We start from the raw sequence: 12,388 nt of genomic DNA on the forward strand, positions 1-12,388 counted from the left end.
GCTCTTCATTCTCCCAGTCCCCGCCTTTGCCTTCTGCGGCTTGGGCCGTGAGGCTCGAGCACTTGACAGTGAAGACTGAGGCAAAAAAGTCATTGAGTACCTCCGCCTTCCCCGTGTCCCGCGTAACCAGGTCTCCGATTTCGTTCTGGAGAGGGCCCACATTTTCCCTTGTCTTCCTCTTATTCCTGACGTACCTATGGAATCTTTTCTTGTTGCCCTTGACGTCCCTGGCCAGATTTAATTCTATCAGGGCTTTAGCTTTCCTAACCTGATCCCTGGCTGCTCGGACAATTTCTCTGTATTCCTCCCAGGCTACCTGTCCTTGCTTCCACCCTCTGTAGGCTTCCTTTTTGTGTTTGAGTTTGGCCAGGAGCTCCTTGTTCATCCATGCAGGCCTCCTGGCGTTTTTGCCCGACTTCCTCTTTGTTGGGATGCATCGCTCCTGAGCTTGAAGGAGGTGATCCTTGAATATTACCCAGCTTTCCTGGGCCCCTCTTCCCTCCGGGGCTTTGTCCCATGGCACCGTACCAAGCAGATCCCTGAAGAGGCCAAAGTCCGCTCTCCTGAAGTCCAGGGTAGTGAGCTTGCTGTGCGCCCTCCTCGGTGCCCTAAGGATCTTGAACTCCACCATTTTGTGGTCACTGCAGCCCAGGCTGCCCTTGAGCTTCACATTCCTCACCAGCCCCTCCTTGTTGGTGGTTGTCTTAATACCAGACTACACTGAAATCCTCATAGAAGGAAATTCTGCATTGAAGACAGCTATGCCATTGTCCAGGGATTGTGACTTTGCTTTCTTTCAGCTTTTTGAAATCAAGAGCCCTTCCCAGTACTAGGAAAACTGTCAAGATGGAAAAGAAAATGAAGTATCATTAGAGATACTTTTACTGACAGATTAACATTGTTAAGTACTTGTGCTCAGTACATTTGAAGCTTTGCTTATTGCTTTATTTGGCTACTGTCACGATTGGTTCTACAGTTTGCTTAAAGGCTTCCCTGCAGTACGACGCAGCCCGAGAGTTGACCTCATTATTGCTCATTGCCATTCAGTTTAGAGCAGCAACATGAGAAACATTGTTGCTTGGACAGTCAACCCTAAGACTTGCATGCTTTACTCGCTGAAGGAGCCAAAGAGAAATGAAACAGAAAAGGAAAGAAATAGTCAAATTGGAAGTAGAACAGGCGGTCTTCATGTTGTAAGATGCTATAGACAAGGATTCCTAGGTTTTTCAGGGGTAGATATTTTGTTTCCATTAGACTTCAGTCCCTATGTTTAATATATGCCTTTTAAAGTGAATATTAAACAAACCAACTGCTTTTAGGAAAAAAAAAAGAAAATCCTTTTACTCACTGTAATGGGAATCTCAGTTCCTTGGTGACAGTGGGAGAATCAAATTCCTTAGACAGAATTTTTGAGAAATATATTCCTCCGCATGAAGTCAGAGCCTGCATTGCCTCTCAGCTGCCTGGCTTGGGCATTTCAAAGGATGATGGACAAGGTAATGTATGAAAAGTTCAATGTGCTATGTTCTGTATCCACAGAAACAATTTTCACATGGACAAGGATGCCTAAAAAACTTGTGAGATCTTGCATGAGCAGATAATATTAATGTAAAAATATTTTAAAACTGCTGTCAGAGTAGTACTTATTTTCATACAGCTGGTCAGTCCAGCTGATAAGCTTTGTATGTCTGAACAGCATAGTAAAAATCTGTGAAGAAGTGTAGTTGGTTGACTTTAGTTCATGCAAAAGACCAAGCCTCGGCATCTATTTCAGATTTTAAATCAGTCTGTTGATTTGAATCTTGCCAGCTCATACTCTTGGCCTTTGAAAACTTCCTGTGTCATCTCGCTCAGTGTGCTATTTGTGCACATTTTGAGTTGCTAGTTCATGTTTTCAGTACTAATTTATGGGACACAATTTGCAGCTGAAACTTCAGAGAGTTAAGGACATCTTACTGGAACAGGAAAAAGATGATTAAATTCAATTTCTAATAAAGTACCCGAGTTCATTTACCATACAGGTCCTCAGTATCTTCAGAACTAGGATGAGGTGAAATGGCTTACTTTTTACATCTACCAACCCTTAAGCTTTGGTTATATTAATCATACTCAGTTCCTAGCAGTGATTTACATCTGTTTTCATGATGTTTGATAGGAGACATTGTATATATCAATCTGTCTTTTCTCAGCCGTAAAGCACAGACTTCAGGAATGTCCTTGAACCAGCTCCCTGACACTTTATCAGTTATTTGAAATAGTCATTATGTTGCTCTTTGACCTCCACGATTTAGGAAACACATTGAGCGAATTTTCATTTATAGAATTTTTATTGGTCTGTTTCAGATTTTGCAAGAACGAGGTTCCAGGATGTGAAGACAGTATTGAACGGTGACAATTTTTTTCTCTTTTATTCCAAGACACAGTGAATTGTCACACTGAAGAGGCTCGTCCGCAAAAGAAAAAAATCTGATTTAGACAATTTTCTGTTGATCTGGGTTCAACCATTTTTGCCTATAAGCTGGTGTCAACTGGCTGAAAGCATTGCAAGATTACATAATGGAAATAGATGGTGTGGGAGTGTGTGTTAAGTTTTGGTTGTAAGTGCATGGTTGTACTCTCTTGTGGGCTGACTGACACTGGTCATTTGAAAAGAAATGACCATGCACTCGTATTTTCCTCTGAGACATGTAGCACTTAATGTCTGGTGCTGGATGACCCAATGTTGATCAGTTCGGAGACATTTTCGTACTAATCATTGTAAACATTTAAAGGACAATGTAATTGGTGCTACACACACACACACACATATATTACAGCCCACAAATGCAAATATTTGGGCCTACATTGTTCCAGAATCAGTGGCAGCCCCAGTCGACTGTGTTATACTGCACATTCCTTATGGCTCTGTGACATACTCTATTATGTAATAACAGCCTAGGAGATCAACTGAAACTAGCATGTAAAAAGTTACACAACAGACAAAAGTTTCTCTAAAGGAAGGGTGTATATATTGACTGGATTTATAGCATATTTTAATACCCAAAGGGAAGACTAAACTCAGAGAAAATGGCACTCATCTGAGTTATTCTTGGTGTTCCTTCTGTTAAAACAGTCTCCTCCTGCAAAAGTTATGCTCCAGTCTTAGCCAGATGTTTGGAAGGGGAATCAAAATTCACTTAAAATGAACAACTGAACATTCTGTTTCTTTTGAGATGTTTGTACTTATATCTGTGTTTGTGCTTTTATAAAATGCCTATAAGCATTGAACTCTGTGGATTATGGTAGAGATTTTTCAAGAGCTGGAGGTTGTACAGAAATATGACTGGCTAGTCCTAGATCCCTATCTCTCTGACTGGGATTAAAATCAACCTTGAGTGTGAACACAAGCTCATCCAATTGAAAAACTTAATTACTTCAGACATTCAGGATACCTGTAATCAACCTTTCTCTTTCTATACTGTTTCAACTATGCAGTTAAAGAACACTGTTTGAAAACATCTGGTGCAGCTTCATTAGTTTGTCCTTGATGAAGGCTAATATACAAGACTGGAGCTTTTTAATACACTATGTTTTGAGCAAAATCTTTAGCACATCTTTAAAACACTTAATGAAATTGATGGTATAAAACTCAGCTTTATTGACTTATGAAAGCAGTGGAAGGGAGTTTCAAAAAGCTACAAGATTGTTTTGAATTCTAAAGACATTACAGTTTTCATTCTCAGTAACTTCAGAATTTATGCATATACTCTAGGTAATCCTTTACACAAAAGCCTGATTTTCAAACACCCAGGGTCTACTCTTTTTTTTTTTTTTTTTTTAAAAGGACCTATTATACATTGATAAAAGTTTGGCAGAAACAATTTGTAAAAACCATTTCTACTAAGCAGGTTAAGCAGTGGGCTAAATGTTTTGTCCATGCGTCTAATGCTTGAAAGGGTTTGTAATGCATTTTGCGACTTGGATGTGGTCTGCACAGGAAGCTGCTGGCCTCTCCACAACACCACATAAAATGTTTGTCTTTTTTTAAGATGTTAAAACTGAATTGAATTTACTGAAAATGTAATTGTGTAGGGGGAAATGTTTATACTTTTATACTTTTTTAGGCACCCATATTTTATCAGCTTAAATTTAGCACCCAAATTTCCCCTAAATAGTAAGAGATTATCTTGTGTATCTGAAAATAACAATAACAGTTGTCTGTGTTAACTGCATATTAAAACATTTCCTCTGCTGCAGTCGTCACTGTGTTTTTAAACAGTATGACTCCACTGAATTCTGTGAGCTCCATAGCTCATGGAATTGCAGCCAACCATGTTTCTTGTTGTTTTCTTGATGTGCTCTACAGAGTAATTTGGCATTGGCCTAAGTGGATTTTAATGCCTAAAATATCTGCTTTACAATGATCCTTCTGAATCAGCATTTCTGTTGTCTCTCTTATTTAACCCAAAAAAGACAGAATATTTTATTTCATAAAGTGACATTTTCAAGAATGACAGCAGCAAAGCATGACTAACAAACTGAGCAAACTGAACAAATTTAGAATATGAGTGGGGTTTTCCAAGTATGTTGTTTTCAGTTTTTTCAGTATTTTCAGTTTAAAACCATGCTTTTATGGTGAGATTACCTGCAATCTAGTTTACATTGTATCCCTGTTGTAGCAAATTTTGGGGAAATGAGTGGTTAATCATTTTGCACTTTGTTTCCAATACCTCACAAAGATCTTAAGAAAGAAAAGAAAAAAAGAGAACTTCAATAGGCAGGTACCTTGTAAATTATTTTAAATATGCTGTTGTTTGAGACCACCTGAACTAACTACTTTCCTGTTCCCGCTACTGTCATTATTGCTTTAATTTTTGTGAACATTTGAGGCTTCCAGATAGATGGAAGTGCTACCATATGCCTTTTTCAAGGCATTAAGAATTGATCCCTAAATAAGTTTGGTTTCTTTTTATTTGACTCTTGTAATTTCAAATAAAGTTAGCTACAGTAACAAGATAATTGCATTAGAGTCCAATCTACATCACCAGGTTTTGCAAACATTGCTTTGTCTGTTAAGATCTTGCAGGATGAGGTAATGTACCGATATCGTTTAAACTGGAGTCCTTTGTCTGTTTCTTTTCTGTCATTGGGAGTGTATTTACCTCCAGAGAACTGCCTGTGACTATGTAAAGCTGATGGGTTCACTAGGGGGCTGTAGTTGAAAACCTATGCTGCAAAAGCCTTTTATGTGAACTCTGGATTTACACAGCTCCTCTATTCTTAAATCAAAACAGCATTCCAGGTTAGAATTTAAGATCCTGAGCACGAAGAGATCATAGCAGAAGGAAATAAAGCAGGAAGGGGGAGATACCAAAACGTAACAGTTAATCGAGGTGACTTCTCATGAAAATGTAAGTTCTACGAAAGATTTAACTCTACCCTTCTGCTATACAAATATTCAGTGAAGTTGTTTGGTGTGTTGTCCATGGAACAGGAGGTTACTTCAGCAGACAATTAGTGGATTTTCAGTGAAATTCTTTAAAGGCTTTTACCTGACAAACTTCTTGCAAAACTTGTTTAAAAACTGAGAAGTTCAAATTTACCAAAGAAATTTCTTGCTTTGAGTTAGGAAACAGATAGCATACTGTTGGCCTTAAGATTTGTCAGAGGCTAATTTTCTGTATTGGAGATGACATTTTTTTGACTTCTTCAAGCAGCAATTAAATCAGAGTTTATCTGCAATGAACAAGTCATTCTGAAGCCTCTAAGACGTGAATGTCACCTCGTCCATAATAACTGTCCAAAAGTATAGTCTGACTCAGCAGCTCCCACAGTAAATGTGAAATAGATTTATTTTTTTTTTTTTTAACAAAAGACAAAAGGTTACCCCCACTTACTGTGGGGCTTCCATGGATTACGGCTAATTGCAGATTGTTATCCCACAGTAATTTGTGTGTCAAAGGCTTGATTGTATTTAGAAGCTTATATTGATTCTCTACTGAACTTTCAGTCCTCAGAATCATGTACTCAGAAAAGTTGGAAAATGTACTGTCTTTTTTTCAAACTCAGCTAGATTTCTTGTAATGATAAAAGTTCCTTTCACCTTTCATTGTAGCATTAGTAAAAGATATTTCTTAAGAAAGTGCTCGATGTATTCATCCAACTTTTTTGTCTTCAGATTTTCTTTAGACAATAGCTGTGTAGCTCCATTTCTAGCAATGTGAATGCACAGTTATGACTGATTAGAAACAGGACTATTTCCTGAAGATACCAAAATGCAATCAATCTCCTCTTTCTCTGAGAGAGGGTTTTTTTCCAGGAGAAAAATGAAAACTTCTAGCAGATTAAACAAAAGAAAACTTGATTGCAGGCATGCTTAGGGAGCAGGTCTGTTGAGCAGGATGATGGTGTTTTCAGAAAACTGCTTCTCAGAACAGAACACTCTATTCTGTGAACATCTATTGAGGTTGCTGAGAGTTGTCAGTCTCTTTTTGAGCAGTAGAGAGCAAATTAACCAGCAAATTAACACACATTAATTACAATTTAATATTTGTATTAGTATTACAAAAATGAATTTGGAATGCAAAAATGCAGTAGTATCTGATTGAATGAAATTACCTAGAAACTGGATTATAATGTGTATTGTCCAATCATTCAGGTATATTGGAATACATTCCTTGAGAAGTACTGAGAGAAAAATGAATTACTGGGCTTTTCATGGAGACCAAAGTCAAGTGAAAGAGAGTTTGGAGATGAAGCCTGAGATTTTATTCACTTGAGATGTGATAAAATCAGAAAGTGTCATTCTCCTATTTTATTCTCTCTCTCACTACATCAAAAGCATCTTTCAAGTTTTTCAAAGTAACTTCTTCCATCAGCCCTGAAAGGTGGGGCCCTTGAAAAGAGATGAGATTTTGTTACGCCTTTAACAGTACCTGTTAGCTCAGGACGGTAGGATTAAAACTTCCAGTGGTCATTGGAGAAGTCTTTTCTAACACAACAATTTTGAAATACATACGGTCCGAGGATGCTGCCTGTTACTTCATTATAGTTTAGACTGCAGTTATCTCCAGCTTTAAGGACAATCTCAGGATCTTACCTGGGTTTGTGTGTAGAATTATTGATTCTTAAGATAGTATAAATATTTAGTTTTAAAAAAAAAGTGGAAGGCTCTCTGAACTCATTGTCATAACTTTTACTTCTTTTGGCTCACAGCAATCAGGAGCTGTCTTTAAAGGCTTCTTACTGAACTGAGGCTTTAAAGGGCTAAATAGATCTTATTTTTCAGTTTGCCTAAATGTGTGTCAGACAGAAGGAACTCTTTCCATTTTCAATGCAGAAATGCTAAGGGCTAAAATCCTTTCCAGGGCTAATTTGAAGTTCCAGAGACACATAACGTTTAAAAAGCATTTAGTCTGTTTTTCTTTCAACTCACAGACTCTAAAATGATTTTTACAAATGGCTGAACCAATTGCAGATAAAAGTGTTCACATATGGCTTGGAATTTCAGTATCCAGCTTGGTAAGGAATACACTAGAGAAGATAGTACACTTACCCACCACTTTATTATGGCCTATGCTGAAATCTAACAACTTTTATGAGCAGCACTGGCAATAGAGAGACTTTGAGGAGGATTCTGCCCCAGGAAATTGTTGCTGGATATTTCATTGCAACTTAGCTGTCCTTTGCTTTAGGAAGGTCTACCCTTAGGCATAAACTTCTCAAAAGTTCAGTGAATAGATACTGCTGCAAACATAGCTTTCTGGGCCCATCAAAGGGTTCTCTTTAGGATGTTGTGTGTTAATAACTACTATAATGAGAGAAACTTTTTAGAAAGTTGTTTTGCTACTTTGGGGGTTGGTGGAAGGGGAGGAGGTTCTGTGACAGTGCTCTCCTTGCCTCAGAAAGCTGAGCCTACATTTTGACCTGACTTAACACCTGTTGAGATTTCCAGGCCTGGTCATCTGAAATATAAGAGTTAATGTATTTATGTACATGATTCTTGCTCCTTTTATAGATTTTTCCAAAAGCTTATGCACAACTTTACTCAAACTTAACTTGGCTCATGTGTACTTGCTAGGATGAAGCAAGTGCCAAGGCACGGTAAGAGAAATGTTGCCAACCTGTCTACCTGGAACTGAAACAGGATCACCAAACTGAAGGAGTATCAAATGGCAACTATTTCCACCTGCTTCTGTCCTGAGCCTCACCTGAGCCTAGCTATGAAAAATCGATTTCCTATGGACTCTCTAGGCCTACCTACCCAATTCAACAGATGTTCTTCCCCCCCCCCACCAAATCACTGGTCTCAAGATTAGTTGCGCATCAGCTGTCTGTGTTAATATCCAAGTGGCCATACTTACAACATGCTTTTTCCTGGATAGTGGATTAGCAATAACACTTTATTTTGTGCCAATTCATTATCTTTGAAGTGTTCTTACTGCAGCAAAGTTTGGGTTTTGATCTGGTTTTAATGCGTTTGCATTAGCCAAAACTCTTAACACAGACATAGACAAGAAACTGAATCCAGGGAATTTCCCTGCATAAAACATCTGCTAGGGCTTCCCAAATAATTTGAAGATGGTTACAGTTAACCATCATTTTTAAAACAAACATACAATTACAATGTGTGTGTATTTTTTTAACCTCCTTTTCATAACACTAGCGTATTGTAAACTGCATGAAATAAACCTGTTTTTTCCCTTTTAAAGTCTGATGTCTTAAATCTTTCTTTTCTAAATCCATTAACGTTGACATTAACAGTGTAATATCACTGGTATTCCTAGTTTAGCACTTCAAATACAAAATGTAGTTGCATTTTTTTGCAGTGATTCAAAGCAGTAATACTTTTTCCTTTGTAAAGGAGATGTATCCTTTTCTGCTGTCCCAAAGACTATGTCACAAAAAAATCATGTTTATTCAGATATATATATATATGCTGGGAAATTAAGGTATTTCCCTTTGCGTTTACTATGACTGTTGCTGACCATTATAGTAGGACAGTCCCCTCTGGTATGGATATATAATCACACAAAAAAACATGTACCAAGTTTTAACTAATCACTTTGCATACATTTTCTTTCACGCACCTCACAAATCACCCTGCCTAACATCACAAATTTATTTTAGAACCCAATACTTTGCTTTTTAATATAAATGCTTCTTTTGTCTGAAAAATTAAGCTAACTGAAATTGACACTTTGTAATAAGGCCAACATATAGTATAAGAAATGTAAATAAGAAGCCACTTAGTACATGTTTGCTGCGAAAGTTTTAAAGATAGAAATGGCTGAAGGAAGTAAATGATTAGGTAGCCACTACAGGTTGCTGAAATTATTCAGGCAGTTTGACAGCCATGCCCTGTACAAGTATAGAAGAGTTCATAATTCAGTATTAGTATTGAAAAGACCACTGGACTGCTCTTATTTTCCAAACTGCTAGTAAGAATTAAGTATGAGAAGCTAAGACCTGTGAGCTCTAAAATCTTAGAGGCTATACAGTTACCTATGAGGTGAATTTCATCTTAACAGTTTAATCAGTTTTAAATGCAAAGCACATTCTAATCTTTCCTTATATATCCAGCAGCTTTAGAAAAATGGTGTCATTTCACTAAACTGATTTCCTGCATTTTAATTGCATTTGAATTTTACTAAAATAAGTCCTAAGTACAAACATTGCTCTAGTAGAATTAACTAATCAACGTGTGCATCTACATTTTTATCAGACTGTCTTACTAGAAGTATTTGCACTTTACAGTCAACCAGAATTACTTTCAATCCAAATTCCTACTGTATGTATCTGTAGCTTCAAGTGCCTTAACCAGTTAGCAAAAGTGAGAGCATAAAAGGGACAACTGTGTACCCTGAACCAGAAACCAGTTAATAAACGGGACATAAACAAGTAAGTCATTAACATCCTGTTTGGATCTTTTATAACATTTAGAGTTTATTTGGAGCTAGCTTTCCTTTCAGTGGGAAGTTTCACTTCAGAAAGATGAAAATGACCCTGCAAATTCATCTTTCAGTGTGCTGAAGTCTTTGCCTGGCAGTCATAAACACAGCCCATATTCATGTGACGTTCTCTGGGACTGCAGTCTGTACAATTTCATGAGATAAATCCTGTGAGCGTTGTGTTAACAGTTTCCCCTAAACCCCACTGCTTTTGGTAATGTCACTGGAATTGCTGGGAAGGACACACAGGGGAGTACGTGTTTGTCCTGGTTCTACTGTGGGCATTTGCTACTGGTGAAAGATTTCTTAGCTAGAGTGATCTTTAGTCCAATTTGGCATAGCCACTATTGCACTTTAACAGCCCTGCTGAAAGTCTCTATTCCAAATTAGTGCAAAGACACCACCAGACATTCCAAACATATTTTCACCAAGTAACATGCAACTGGTGTTTTCATTAAGATCTTTGAAACTCCCCTGTTTCCCCAAGTCATTTGTGACTGTCGGGATGTTTTCTGTACACACAGCTGCTAACTGTCCTCCATCTCTTCTCCAGCACTTACTAGTTAAAAGGAATAAAGAAATTAAGGCAGATGCTGCCATAGGTATCCATGCATTAGGAAAAGAGAAAGCTGGGCAGGAGCGAGGGCCCACAGGAAGGCAGGTGTCCTATTTTACATCCTTGTGATACGTAATTGGCTAAAGCACAAATGTGAACAGGAACCGTTCATTCCAAGAGAACATAATTACTGTTAAATAACTCATTTGTGGAGAGAAGCTAAATGAGGACTTCATGAGAATAGGGCAAGTGGTCCAAGAATTTGGTTTGTTTATATGAAGGTACAATCATTATTTAGCATTCTTAAACATTTCTGTGATACGACACTTTTTGTATTTCTCACTGCAATAGGAAGATGTTGAAACTGCTCACCTGCATAGGAGGAATTCGAGCCCAAGGCCAGCCTTCACCAGTAGAGGTGAATCCAAAGACTGAGGAGTCAGTTTCAACTCTTTCTCTACACCTGGTAGATGTGTGATTCCAAGCACAAACTCAGACCCATCCTGGAAAGAGAGGTTTCTTTGATGATGTATAGCTGTTGCAAATATGTCCGTGGAAGCTTTGGAAGCAGTTCATCCTTTTCCATCTCTGCTGGCCATGAGGTCTCTTAAAAACATTAGCTAGTTGACACCCTTTTGAGATTTAAAACAAAGATCAGGCAGTACCCATTGCTTTGACAGCTCAATGGTTTTCTTAAGACCAGCCTAGAGAGGTAAAAACTGGAAAGAATACTCACCTTCTCCATCCTTTCTGTAGGAGTCAAAACCAAAATAAATTTAAACAAGAATATGAATTGTTCAGGGTAAAAAAAAGCCTGAGAAGAGCTATAACAGATCACTCAGCTCATCCCCTTGGCTAAAAGCAGGAGCAGCTACAATTAAAAGACATCTTGCTTAACTTACCTTTAAAGCCCCAAGTGATGAAGGCTCCATACCTGTGCTCCCCGCATTAGGCAGCCTAGGGTTGTAGTGTCTTTGCTAGTAGAAGGATTTTTTTGATACCTCACCTCCATTTTTCTTACGGCAGTTTAAACTGATGACATCTTGCCCCCTCCATTACCTCACCCTGTGCAACAGCCTTTCATTTTCTGAAAGGCGGTTGAAAGCTCCATGTTATGTACATCATGTTTCAAGCAATACAAAAAGCAAAAAAAGTAACAAAATTTTAAGTGGGAATTTTAAAAGCCAAATAGAACAAAGTATAAATAAAAATGTCCAGCAATGCTTAGATTCATTCTGTCAGTTCTAGGTGCCAGTTGTAACTAAATCCCAGTTGCCTGGGGTTACAAAGAAACAGAATTGCTCCGGCAGGCGTTTTAATGTGCCTAAGATGAATTGCTCTTGCAGGTGCCTGCTCACTAGGTGGGCTGTTGGGCAACGAGGTTCCTGACTTCAGCACCTATTTTGATTAGGGCTGATTCAAATCTAAGTGATTATTTATTGAAATAGTTAATTCTAGAGCTCCCAAGAAGAGAAACCATTTTGAACTTTAATACTACATAGAACATAGTTCAAGAAACATTAAGAAACACAGACTAGTGCAAGGCATGGCTAAGCCGAGGTTGCAGGACTGAAATTTCTTACGTTTCATTAAAATTAGAAAAGTAAGTCAAAGGTGAGAACAGAATGTGATTCATTCCCTATATGCCCCTAAAAATGCATTCTTAGAAACCAAAACCAAGAAAAAACAAAAAAAAAGCCACAAAAAAATCCAATGGGAAACAAAACCCACAGAGCATAACGCATGCTGCCTCTTAAAAATCAGGTAAAACAAAAGCAAATTGAGGCCAAACACACAACTAAAGACCGCACCAGAGGAAGCCACAGTCAGTCTCTGCGGTTTCCAGCGCCGCACGGAGCCGGGGACAGCCCCGGGCCGACGGTCAAGAAGGGCGGTCGCTTAC

At 38.2% G+C, this 12,388-nt stretch overlaps 1 protein-coding gene across 1 annotated transcript in view; it reads left to right on the top strand.

Moving 5' to 3' along the window:
* KCTD5 (potassium channel tetramerization domain containing 5) overlaps positions 1-4,721 on the top strand; it is a 30,678-nt gene extending 25,957 nt beyond the window's left edge. Inside the window, exon 6 of the mRNA XM_009320528.1 lies at positions 2,344-4,721. Within this exon, the coding sequence (XP_009318803.1) occupies positions 2,344-2,373 (30 nt within the window). The 3' untranslated portion in view covers positions 2,374-4,721. The remainder of the gene's footprint in view (positions 1-2,343) is intronic.
* The last annotated feature ends 7,667 nt before the right edge of the window (positions 4,722-12,388 follow it).

Source organism: Pygoscelis adeliae, unplaced genomic scaffold, assembly GCF_000699105.1.
Source record: "Pygoscelis adeliae isolate BGI_AS28 unplaced genomic scaffold, ASM69910v1 Scaffold173, whole genome shotgun sequence".
In the NCBI taxonomy this organism is placed as follows: domain Eukaryota; kingdom Metazoa; phylum Chordata; class Aves; order Sphenisciformes; family Spheniscidae; genus Pygoscelis; species Pygoscelis adeliae.